The following is a 13239-nucleotide window of genomic DNA, read 5'->3' on the forward strand; positions in this document are numbered from 1 at the left end:
TGAGGTTTAAGGAACAGTGCATTTTCTACATATTTTCTATGAGACAGATATGCAAAATTGGAAATATCGATAACTTTTTTGTGTTAATGGCGATAACGGAAAGTGCTATCCATGGAATCTGCAAGAGAATGCTTGATAATACCATTCTGATCAAGCACGAGTGAATATTCTACCGTTATATGATTTGTGTCTATCTATCGAGAAAGACAGACAGACAGACAGGGACAGGGAGAAATTCGGACTAACTTTCAAATCTCTATATATAGAGACAGACAAACAGATTAGATAACAACATTAAAAGGACAAATAAGATGATAATGAAATAGCTGCAAAATTTTTATTGACTTTGTCGTTGTACAGACACGTTTGGCTATAGATGTTCAACCTACTCGTTATTTAACGGCAAAAACAACTGAAAACATTATGCTTGTCTCTACGCATTTAAAGAAAATCTATGGTGAATTTTACAGTTTCATAAAAATGCAAAGTCTAGCGCTTCATATATTGTCATATGATCAACCGTGTTTTCCCCTTTTTCAAACTGTCTAGAAGCAAATGAAAGCATAGAGGTATAGTTTCACGTATACAAACACTGAAACCCGTTCGGCAGAGTTATATATCTACTGAGGTGAGATAAGAGAATCCTTAGTTGGTGCACCGCTCTCATTTACTGGGACTTACCTAATTATTAATTTATTTTCTTTGTGTCATAAATTGTGTTTAACCAGAATCCAGCGATAAGCTCTCAATCTGAGCTTTTGGAAATGTGTTAATTTAAAATCGAGTAGGTTTTGGTTTTGTGTGCTTGGAGGTTAGATGTTTGTTGTCTTCGTTATGTTCTCGTTATATTTCTGGTATATAGCTAGTACGTTGAAATCAAAGACGAAAATACCTTCTTCCTTGTATAGTTTCCATATAGAATCTACAGTGTTCCTATGTCACTTCGGTGGACAACAGCATCGATCCCTTTCCGATATGTGTAGTTTCCGTAAGAGACCTTCAAAAATGTTTCTTTTATTATTTGCAAAGACATCAGCATATCTCCTTCTTACCTGCACAATTTCCGTATGAAATCTTCAGCGCTCTTTCTAATTTCGGTTGGGAAGACAACATCATTGATCCCCTTTATGATATTATTAAATATCTGCATGTCATTATCATCCTTGTCTGCAAATAAGGATCTGGAAGACGAAATACAATATTTGAAAGATAAACAACTTCATGTGCTTACTAGGTACTTATAAATATGTACAGAAAGGATAACCTAAACAGACAGAAAGCATAGCAAAATCAAGAACTCCTAAGGACTAAGCAATTTTCGACATTGACTTGAGATGCAAGACAATATATATCTGCTGACATGTTTTAACCAAGAATTATGTCTCCATCACGTGTCTTCTTTTTCGTCTTCTCTGAGTTATCTCACATAATGGAAATAAATTAGCACATGCTAGAAATAGAGACTGTAAATATTTCACAATTGTATTTGTGAAGGCTCAAATAATTGTGCACGATGTCACAGGTTAACTACGTATTTACCATTTGCTGCATCCGATAACGGTAACTGAAAATGATTACTGACAGATGCATCCGTCAAATGACTAGGTAGAATGTAAAGTAGTGCATGAGATCATCAGTTGCAATAACTCAACTACTATCTTTTGTCCGAAGTAATTTTGCTGTAGCGGTCTCGGTTGAAGTACCAAAAAATGCATTAGATACAGACGCATACACATTCTCACATTCATTAATACCATTGCATGACTGTATTACTTATCATCCACGGGGTATAAGTTTAACCAAATCCGTTATATTATTGTTTTAAAAATAATGTATATAATGTATGAATTAAAGTTTAAAGGAGACCAGAAACCAATGGAAATATAGAATAATAATAAAAGTACTATAGCAGAAAACCTTATTCTGAAGTATCATCTGCGACCGTAACACCAATATTTAAATATTGGCCTATCTTCTAGGAGCTGAATTTCCGTGACCTCGTATGCAAAAGTTTCGCGCCTATTCGGTTACTATTGGGACGTCATAGTAGCAACTCCAGCAACCCAAGTGGGAGTTGCCAGAGTAAAAGACAATGCCGTTTTGCGTTGCTTACGGGTGTAATAGAATATTAAGTAAAGCCTGTGGACAACATTTTTTTTCCGATCGATAAAGACATAATGAAAGAATGGATACATTATTACAAACGAGTCGATTTTAAAGCAACACCATACAGTACTCTGTGCTCGTTACATTTCTAAAAGGAATGTTACGATAGGGATCATGAAAAAATGGAGGCTCAAGGATACGTAAATGCTAGGCCTAGACTAAAAGTTGGCGCTGTTCCAGACATACCTTTGGATATTATAAATCCTGGGAAAAGTGTTAAACGTCTGATTTACGAAAATAGGCAGAAGGCCGAGTAAGTGACCACAAAATGCAACAATCAATTCACAGATCTTTTATCTACACCAACAGTGCTTAAAACAAATCTGATAGCCCGATACCCTGGGTCCATCTGGTTTTAGCTTCGGCTAATCCTGTATTTAAAGTGAGGTGCCCGTCGGGCTTGTCGAAACAAAAATTGTTTGCCTGAGAAACCTTTGATCGCGCTGGCGAAATGAGTAAATGTATTTTCAAGAGGTTGACATACATGCCTTAACACGGCACAATCGAAGTCAAATCACCACTGTCGTATGTGAAATTTAGATCTGATTTTAATCAAATGGAAGCTTTGCTAAATATAAGATTCTAAACCTGCCGTGTTTCGAGAAAACAAAATCTTCAGTAATCTTAAAAAATTAAAAATTAAAAACAAAATAGTTTTTAGTGTATGCCTGTTACATGTACTATACATAAACGGTAACCTGTAATGATTGGAACTGATATAAAACTATCAGTTTGGCAGTTTAAATAGCAGCGATTAAAAAAAGGAGGTCAACGTTTCACATTAACTGGCTGACAATATAAACTGGGGGGGAGAGAGGATATTATTGACCCAACCCCTTGCCCCAATGTGCGAGCGCCCATGGGACATGCCTTTTCTCCTTGTGATACGCCTTATTATTCCTACAGGACAAGCCTGGTTTGCATATTCTTGTCAGCTCTGGCTAAATTGCAAAATAGCTAAAGTTTTGATCCAAGTAATAAAGCCGGTGTGACTAATGAACATAATCCTTATCCTTACATTGATCTTGTGAAAACGACTGCCCTTCAGACATACTTCAAAGAAACCATGTTCGACAGTGTGCGTATGAAAGCACCATCAATTGATTGCCAAATAAACGATGCCTATTTTGTTGTTACTTACGATGCCATGGACTTCATTTTAACTGTTCAAATTTGCAGTCACAAGTTACCGTACACGTGGCAACTGTTTTTCTCAGGTTTTATTCCCCATCTTATATCCTTAGGTTTAAGTCTTAATCCATGTAACACTGTTTGCTGAATAAAATATTTATTATGAATTAGTTCTTTAAGGGCACATATGCTGCATGGTATATTTTGTTTTATTCCTTGTTTTAATTTAATCATAGTGATTAAACTTTACATATACGGTGGTGGAATGTCAGGTGTTAACTGGCCCAGTTTCTTTGGCGGAAATGGAGATGCGATTTTGTTTGCAGAGAAAATTTCACAGTGATCATTCGTTTAAGCTAATTAGTGACCATTTCTTTACCAAAAAATTAATTTTTTTTTACTATAGTACTGTTACTTGAATAATGTTTAATCTTCACGTTCTATTTACTGAAGAAAAACAAAACTGTTGTGTGATGTTAATTATTTCGTCCAGTGCCGGATTTAGATGTGTGTGCGTTTGATTTGACAATTTTTCAGTCACATTGCAACAATGTCTGCAGTGTGGCAGTCTAGACTGGATTGCATACGTTATATGTGTTAATAAATGGTTTGGGGTTGGGCTTTTTTCTTCTGACAAATGAAAAGTTGACAGACATAATGTAATAATCGGGACTTCGCTGAGAAAAATTAATGAGATAATACGAGATCGGGAGGTATTTCTCCCGGCTTGAGAGTTGACAGGTATGAACTGTCCGGGCTTGTGGAATTTCAGTCAGGGATTGAGTTTATTTAAGTCACCAGCCCGGTGCAGGACACACGGTACTAATTCAACTCCATGAGTAAACATATGGAAACACCATCATATTTAAAATTCAATAACTTAAAATTTCTGGGTGCTGATGATGAGACCTATAATTCTCCATGTACATCTAACCTTGATGCAAGCTTATGTTTGGAGAACACCATATGAGCTGCGGCATTTTGTTTACATACATGTGCATGAAACACATGTTATTGATTCTGCACCAGATGAATCAGGTGCTACTTTCACTGTCGAGTACTCCTGAGTCAAGCCTGTAAGAATGCTAAAATTGCATCAGTAGAAATTTGTCTATATTTTTTTTAAAATTGCATATAGTGTAAGCTCTCAAAAGATATTTTTCCTAAAATTTTGATTTAAATTATTAACCAATTATGGACCACCAAACCCGTAAATACTCTATCATTTCTAGACTGGTTCACAGTTCTTCCGTATAATTAGTACTGTGTGTTCTGCATGTGCCTACGAAAATTCGTTTAGCACTGACCAGTACATTACATAAACTTTTATATTAGACAGCAGATTCAACTTTTGAATGTGCAACCCAAATGTGGTCTCCTCCTGTCTGCCTCGTTCGCCATGTTTACGTTTGTATTCGAGGACTGGCTAGTATTGCGTCACGGGACCACGTGATCTGTCGTCTCATCAAAACTCGGAAAAACTCGGAATCGTGGTATCTTCCACGCAATATAATCACTACCCGCTTACGATATTTAATTTATAACCATGACAGTTGAATTAAAATCTCTAGAGAATTACATACGTAAAAGGAAAAGTTTGATTTCTAGGCTCCTACATTTTTCTTAAGGTTAATACAAAATCGGTATAAATTAAATTTTCATTTAAATAGATTTTTAGTTTTAGTTTATTCGTTACTTTCGGTTCAGATATAAAAGATGTACGTGTTTGTAAAAGAAAGACGTGGGTAGACAACTAGATTCTCTTCTTATATATTAAGCATATTATATTATTTATACGAAGAGGCGTAACTTAATCATTCATACATGATCGAGGCAGACGTAACTGTTTTGACATGTGCGCTATTGCGAATTTAGCTGTATAAAAACACCAGAGGCTCGCGTACTGTATAAATGCATGTATTGCAGGCACAGGCTAGTTTTGGTGCTCAGCAAACCGTTTATAACTCCCGTACACAATGTTTGTCAATTCTTACCGGCCAGAAAGCATAGCAAAAACAAGAACTCCCAAGGACCAAATATCTGCCGCTGTGTCGTGTCCCTTTTTTAAAATGATCTCAGGGGCTATATAATCTGGCGTTCCACACATCGTCTGGGTCTTTTCACCTGGTCCGACCTTCTTGGCCATACCAAAGTCAATCTATTGAGAGAAAAAAACGAACAAAATGATATGTGTTATATGTAGCTGAAAAGCAGAGTGTATTCGGAAAGTACTTAGTAACCCTAACTTGACAATATCCACTATAAGTAATGAAAGGTGAAATGTTTACCTAACTAACCCATGAGTGAGGATGGGGATGATCTATCACTGATTCACCGAATGCGATCTAAATCAATCCGACATGTGTTGCAAATTATTTCTCTAAAGGTTTTACAAAACCCCTGTTAATTTGTGCATAACAATGGGCACTTAAATTAGTGCTATGAAACAAAAAGTTGCCAATCTATGCAAGAAAAGGATAAACAATATTACATAATGTTTTCTAACCACATAAAGAAATAATATTTATTCTCAAACTAAAAGAATGAAACCCATTAATAAGAGCGCGATGTATAAGATTCAGTTTTAACGTGTCATAGAGACACGGAGGACTAATTTAGCAAGGCCACAAGTTCATCAATGTTAAAATATGCCTTCCACTTACATATCTAAAATGCAGAGCAAAGTTTGACCAAAGAATGTTATTGATGGAGAGTTGAAGGCAATTATTTACATCGTTATGGGAATAAAACCATTTCCGAATATTGACTAAAGGTATGCCGTATGTTTCATTCATTTTTCTACATACTTTATGAAATCCAGTACATTCATTATAAGGCTAGATGAACCAAAACCAATTTTCTAAAATTCGTTTTGACGCACATCAGATTCATGTGTAAAGATTACAGTTCAAACATGTATGGCGCAAATTGTTGTAGACTTGTACTTATCAAAGGAAGAATCATTATTTGAATACCATTCTACTATAACAAGCAAGACATGGGTTGCCACTACCATAAGGCGACATAAAAAAAAATATTGAACAGGGAAAAAATCTAAGGATCTCAAGTCGATTTTTTTCACATCTGTATCGTTTTTGTTGTTGTTGGGTGTTGGTGAAATAATTTAATCGGTTTGGGAATTATGATCTGCCAAAGAAATATATTTAAGAACATGCAGTTGAAGTAAATGATGTCATATTTCCACTCCTCTGTATCACATTGGGGATAGGAGAGAAGAAACAAAAACATGAAGTCATCTACATTCCCTCCCAGGCCAAATGTCTGCTAGGAGACATACTTACTAATCATAGATTTCATAAATAGGACATTCGTATCTACAAAATATACAGGAAATTGACTTGGAGCATGTGTTGTGCTCCAAAAATGGATGTGTAATTGATGGATGAATGATCTGACAAATGGAGATAAATGCTCACGGGATTTAATAGAAGAACTTTGAATATGGAACTGTACCTTTATACCGCTTGTCCAGTAAGTGTATCATACACGTTTTGGACAACATCTTAGTGTTAAGCCCCTGCAACTAAATCGGGGATAATGGAAGGAATGACAAATAAATTAATGAAATGCAGAAGATACAACCGAATTACGATTTTGGAATATTTACCAAAGATCATTTATATATCTCAAACGACTTTGGAGTTGTGATCTGGAAAGGTCCTTATAACCAACAAATGTATCAACAGGATAAATGCCGAAAGATTTTACAAATATTGGAAATGAAGCACTGTGAAGACCATAAGGCAGATATGAGCCACTAGTCTAATATGTGTTTCAAGTTTCTTAGAAATACATCGATTTTTTGCGATATACTCCGGACCTTAGAATTGACAAAGAGGGTTTACGTGGAGACAAACGGACAAAGCGTTAGCTACATATATCTGTCGTGGAGTGGGGATAAGGAATAGAACGGAACAAGAAATGGTCATGCTCTTGACTTACGGTGTCGTTTATATTTATGATAACAGCAACTTCATATCAACTCGTGATATATATTGAGACAGTTATAATGATCATTTAAAATTCGATCCGACAGAAGAATGTAAATTGCCTCAGTGAATAGGAATAGTATAAGTCATTATTTTTGGGGAGTAAAATCAAGAGATATTCATACTGGCCTTACATTTCCTCTGTAGTCCAAACGGACGTATTTCCGAGTAAAAAGGTGGAGGTATATCTATCTGTCTATATATATATATATATATATATATATATATATATATATATATATATATATATATATATATATATATATATATATATATATATATATACCAGTTTTGCATCTATTGTGGAGTCCAAGTGTACGTATCTCAGAGTAAAAATGTATAGGTATACATATAAGTTTTGCATATGCCATGTAGTCCAGGAGTACGTATTTCAAAGTAACATTAGAGGTATACATATTATTTTTACACTTCCTTTGTAGTCCAGGAGCATGTATTTGAGAGCAAAATATAGAAGTATTCTTATGTTACTTGTTTAGGCTCGAATAAACAGTAAGAGAAGAAAGGGTGATAACAACAAGCTTACAAAAATACATAAATTTATTTCCCTGGAAAAGTTCTGTAAAAATAATAAAAAAAATATGAACTTACGGTTTTATAGAAACAAATCCAATATTAATCCGAGAATTATCGAAGAATACATTTTTTAAAGTCCTAATAACAAAATGTCCTACTGATTTCACGTTCGAATCCCGACGAAGAATACAAGATGGAAGACGATGACGTATGGTACATTCTGTAGTGTTACATTCTGTAGTGTTGAAGTCTACAGTTACTTATAGAAATAAAAATTTATCACGTCGGTCTTGGAAATCCAAATTAAATTTCTTAGCAATGTCTTTTCAAAATTTCTCTGTGATCACTTCTTAAAATATTTCCAGAGAATTAATTCTTTCGAAATCTAACTGATCTGAAGAAAATTATAACTCAAAATCTGGCTACAACAAAATAACTTAACATCAGTGTAAAAAGCCCAAAACAGAAATCTTTCTCTACGCATCTTTATTGAAACTAACGGATGCACAGTAATGGAAAAATTGCGAAACACAGGGCCATATGACCGTGTTTAAATGTAAAAAAAATCACGTGCACATAATATGGCCTTGATTAGACGAATGGTTTTACTCTTAGAATAAAATAAAATAAAATTGTTTACATCTTGAATCATGACCTTGACAACAACCAATCATTTTAAAATAAAATAGAACTTATTTACGTGTTTGCTACTAACTTTGAATCAAGGTTAGGTTCTAGGTCAAATCCTGGTGTTTACGAAAGAATAATTCATGTCAACTGATTTCCTGGAAATACTTTTATCTCCAGTGAATAAAGTTACATTATAATAGCATATAATAGAATGCAAAATTTAAAAGTGACAAACAATTAAAGTAAAATAAATATGAATTAAATCAGATATACGTAACAGTATACATACCATTTTTGCACATGCTCTGGAGTCCAAAAGTACGTATTTGAGAGTACCAATACCAAAATATATGAAATCAATTTTGCATATGCTTTTGGAGTCCAGGAATATTCATTTGAGAGTACAAAGATATATATATATATATATATATATATATATATATATATATATATATATATATATATATATATATATATATATATATATATATATATAAGTTTTGCGTACGCTCTGGAGTCTGGAGCCAGGATTACATATATGAGAGTATAAATGTGTAGGTATACATACCAGTTTTGCATATCCTTTGGAGTCCAGGAGTACGTTTGCGAGCTGTAGATCTCTGTGGATGATTCCTTTTGAGTGTATGAAGCTGATTGCCTCTACTATACAGGCTGTGTAGAATTTTGCAGCTGTATGACTAAGGTTCTTTCTATAACAAAAAAGTAACAAATTTAGAAGCGTAGAGGAGCATAGCATTAGACTTTGTTCAAAGTCGCCATATATTGCGTTCTATGAAGATTTATATTAAAGCCATCAGACCATTCTAGGGCATTCATCTCCTTCCAGTGAATATCAACAACTCACATCTCCAACAAATATTTTTTCATTCAGAAAATACAAAACGTGAACCTTTTCTCAAAAGTCATATTCATCAAATATTTTAAGTTCCTCACCGTTTCTACTGTTTACAGGGTCTAAATAAAATTATGAAAATCTAAATAACTATATAACCAGAATAATTCAACATCTGCAACTCTTAAAAAAGCAATTTTACAGTTGTGATTTTTACGTGTTTTGTGTATTGAACTGATAACGTCGAGAGTCACATGACATTAGTTCAAAATATTTATAACTAATACGTATGTGTTAATTAAGGCAGTGACGTAGGAGGTCGAGTCGTAGCACCCAAACTGTACTTGTGAGAAAATAAGCGGAATAAAAGTAAATACTTTTGTCACATTTGTTCAATGAGTGTCATATCTAAATAACAACAAATTAATTAATTTTGTTTATAAGGATAACCTTTAACCTTGGAAAAAGAATTTGTTACAGCTGATGTGACTAATGCGTGTAGATCACGTAGACAACCGGATCGCGATTATATTTGACAGAAAATTTAGTTTCCTGTCCTTAATTAATCCCCGTGATCGTGTTGTAAGGTCTGAAGAAAGCCCAACAATGATGAATTTATAAAATGATACAAGCGTATAATACAAACACGGCCAGTACTGCTAATAGTGTCCTAAAGTTGAGGGATAAAGGCCATTTTGTATCTTATTTAAATAAGGGCTCACTTGAAATGACCTGAATGTAACACGTAGCCAATGTTTGTTTCAACAGGAAACTTATGGTAAAAACAGTGTACAAGGAAGAAATCACAGCTGCTAGATAACAGATTTACAAAATTAGCGCCGCCATCCATAGCAAGTATACACGCACAAGTAGAATAAATGCAGTAAAATCGATCTCCGTTTCTTCAGATAATTTTTATGATGACATAAATATGCACGTTTGTATCATCAAATTATTGTGCACCTATAAGAGAAAGATGACCTCTACAGTGCCACGTACGAAAGTGTTAGTTGATGTTTCTTATTTATTTAAATTTGGATTTTAACACCATCCTTTAAGTGTTAGCTTTCTTGAAAAACAAACAAACAATTACGGTAATACAATCTAAATCAGCAGTGTATAAAATTGTTTAACTTACTCTTCATTTAACAAGGTGAACAGCTCGCCTCCAAGACAAGGCTCCATTAACAGGTACAGATGTTCATCATCCTTAAACGTTTTATGCAACCTGGAAGAAAAAAAATTGTGAAAGAAACATAGCTCCATATCTGTTATTTGATCATACCTACCTTATAACTATCATCTACTAAATACTATAATTGTATTAACATGTTCAACTGAAGATGCCTTAATTACAAATATTTTAAATGGATACAATAGCTACTGAATTTTCGTCAGGTCTAAATGTCGATAAGATTCTTAAATTTTTTCATGACGCTTTTGTCATTTGTATGAGTTTGATTATTCGTTTGCAGCTTCCGCGTGAGACTCGATATTTTATTAAAAGGAATGCATTTAATTATATTATATCATACCCGACTTGTTTGTAACGTCTTTATAGGCCAAGGATTTCATGTCTTAATATAGTACGATAGCTTAATTGTTATTGTCTCTCATCCTATGGAATTTATGCACATGAGAAGATCAATTTGTGTTGGACTAAGGCGAATCTCGGTGGACAAGTAATTTTGTGACATGATCTCCTTGCGCAATATGAAAACGTGATGCACGTGTTTTTGTACTTTTTCTTCATTTCTTTTAATACAGTATTTTCACAATCATAATAGTTAATGTAATCTAATGATTCTTACCTTTTACAAATTTACTGTTTCTTAATGAACAAATTCTATCCAACACTCCTATTTAATATATTGAAACTCTATAAAGTAAATTGCCTCGAAATAAGCATAACAACTAAACATTTACCGTCTTTCCTGAAAGTGAGTGACCCAAAAATGACTGCTCACTTACTATTTTGTCCAGCTTTAATTGACAACAATGCTTAGATACCATGGAGTGTTCACTGAAGTGAAAAACTTAATGCAACCTAGAAAATAGTTACTGTGCAAATGGGATCCGAAGTGAAATGAATTCGGTTTTCGTTTGGATAATACGTATGGCTCAATAGCAAACCAATGCATATGTAGACCCAAAGAGTTTAAACCAATACATGTATAGACGCAGTCAATTCAAGCCAGTACAAGTATAGTCCCAAACAGTTCAAACCAAAACAAGTATAGACCCAAACAGTTCAATCCAATACAAACATAGACCCAAATCGTTCAATCCAATACAACTATAGACCCAAACAGTTAAACCAAACAATGTATAGTCCCAAAGAGTTTAAACCAGTACAAGTATAGACTCAAAGATTGTAAACGAATACAAGTATAGACCCATTCAGTTCACACCAATACAAGTATAGACCCAAACAGCTCAAACCAAACAAAGTAAAGACCCAAACAGTTAAAAAAAAAGCTATTCCAAATTTGAGAATGATCAAGTGACATGAAACACTAGGTCGGTCTTCCGTAATGCATACCAACAAGCTTATCGAATTTCTTTTGTCTACATCAAGTGGTCATTGCATTAAATATGCTAAGAAGATAACGTGCGTACCAGGTTTTGTTCGTCTACTTGAAACTGATTTTGCTTCATCGTGCTAACAAGGATGTTGTCAAAAAGAAAGTTCAAAATGATGAATAAGCAGTTTTCATATCCTTTTCAAGAGTATGTAAATATGTCTACGGCTTCCTCTTGCAATTGAATTTCTTTCCTTCTTTATTTAGGCAATCGTCCTAAAGAGAGCATAATAAAAAAAAATGACAATTGGACAAACGAAACGACACCAACATCTCGTATTAAGGACATCTACAAGCAGTGGGAGCATGGAAAATAAAAATCATAATGGAAAATAAAAATCATAATCTTACCTTACAATGAAATCTGATCTCAATTCCGCCATAATGTTCTTTTCATTCAGGACCTGTGTTTGTTGGCCGATTGCAACAATGTGCTGCTTGTTGAGTATCTTTAGAGCATACGTATCTTTGCTGTTATTGTTTTCCTGCACCTGAAAATTATTCACATACGTAATATGTACTATTTCAAGGTATTGTCTTTCCTGAAGACGTGCAGTTATGTTCTACGGTTTAAGGTATTGTCTTTTCTGAAGACTTTTATTTGTATTGTACAATTTAAAGGTATTGTCTTCACTCAAGACTTGTATTTGTGTAGTACATTTTCACAGTGTTGTGTTGACGTACTACAACCAAAGTCACTTATAATCAATGCACATTATCAACCAGCCGATTCTCACCGTTGACTTTATTGATTTTTTCTAGGATCATGTGATAATCGATGAGTATTTATCGAAGTGTAACTTGTACCCAATCAGTCGCCAAAAAATAAAATTTGGGTGATTTGTGTTAGATTTGTGAGTGATTAATAAGATACGTACGTTTATCCAACCAAATCATAATCATTTAATCCTTTTAATTCCAAGTTTCATCCTTTTGACGTCAACATAGCGGATTCCATTAAATCAGCGTCTGCATTAAAGTAGTACGTAGTAGTTTTTTATGCAGATTAATATCAACGTCTTTGCTAGCTATGAGTCACCATCATAATTTATTACGCAAACATGCTTTATGTTTTTCCTTTCATTCTTATTGCTTTCTACGCAGTTCGACCGCATCCATTTTCAGCGAGATCCCCCACTTTTGCTTCGTGCGACCATTATACTAATAACAACTACATTATAAACAAAATGTCGAAAGAAAATGTAGTAGTTTATGAGGTACTCATGCCCTGAAAAGCCTGCCTTATTCTTTATCTGCAAAACAGGGTTATAGTTTCAGTGGATAAAGGACGTGCAATTGCAAATGTTTTTGAACCACTAATTGGAGGTTTTGT

The 13239-nt window shown here is 34.1% G+C and overlaps 1 protein-coding gene across 1 annotated transcript; it reads right to left on the minus strand.

Moving 5' to 3' along the window:
- Positions 1–472: 472 nt before the first annotated feature.
- LOC149774412 (cGMP-dependent protein kinase 1-like) lies at positions 473–12289 on the minus strand. The gene is made up of 6 exons (XM_089945285.1): positions 12258–12289; positions 10463–10552; positions 9040–9181; positions 5292–5455; positions 1053–1181; positions 473–545 (listed from the first exon to the last, which is right to left on the minus strand). Exons 1-6 carry the CDS (start codon positions 12287–12289, stop codon positions 473–475), a joined length of 630 nt encoding a protein of 209 aa, XP_089801411.1.
- Between the last annotated feature and the right edge of the window lie 950 nt (positions 12290–13239).

Source organism: Sinohyriopsis cumingii, unplaced genomic scaffold (assembly GCF_028554795.1).
Source record: "Sinohyriopsis cumingii isolate HCF-2022 unplaced genomic scaffold, ASM2855479v2 utg000229l, whole genome shotgun sequence".
Taxonomy (NCBI): domain Eukaryota; kingdom Metazoa; phylum Mollusca; class Bivalvia; order Unionida; family Unionidae; genus Sinohyriopsis; species Sinohyriopsis cumingii.

Excerpts from the sequence above, each read along its gene's own strand:
- LOC149774412 (XM_089945285.1), bottom strand. The coding sequence starts at position 12,289 with ATGGCGGAATTGAGATCAGATTTCATTGTAAG. Across the intron at positions 10,553-12,257 it reads AGATCAGATTTCATTGTAAG|GTTGCATAAAACGTTTAAGG; the intron begins GTAAGATTATGA and ends TTTTTCTTCCAG. Across the intron at positions 1,182-5,291 it reads TTTGCTATGCTTTCTGGCCG|ATCCTTATTTGCAGACAAGG; the intron begins GTAAGAATTGAC and ends TTCGTCTTCCAG.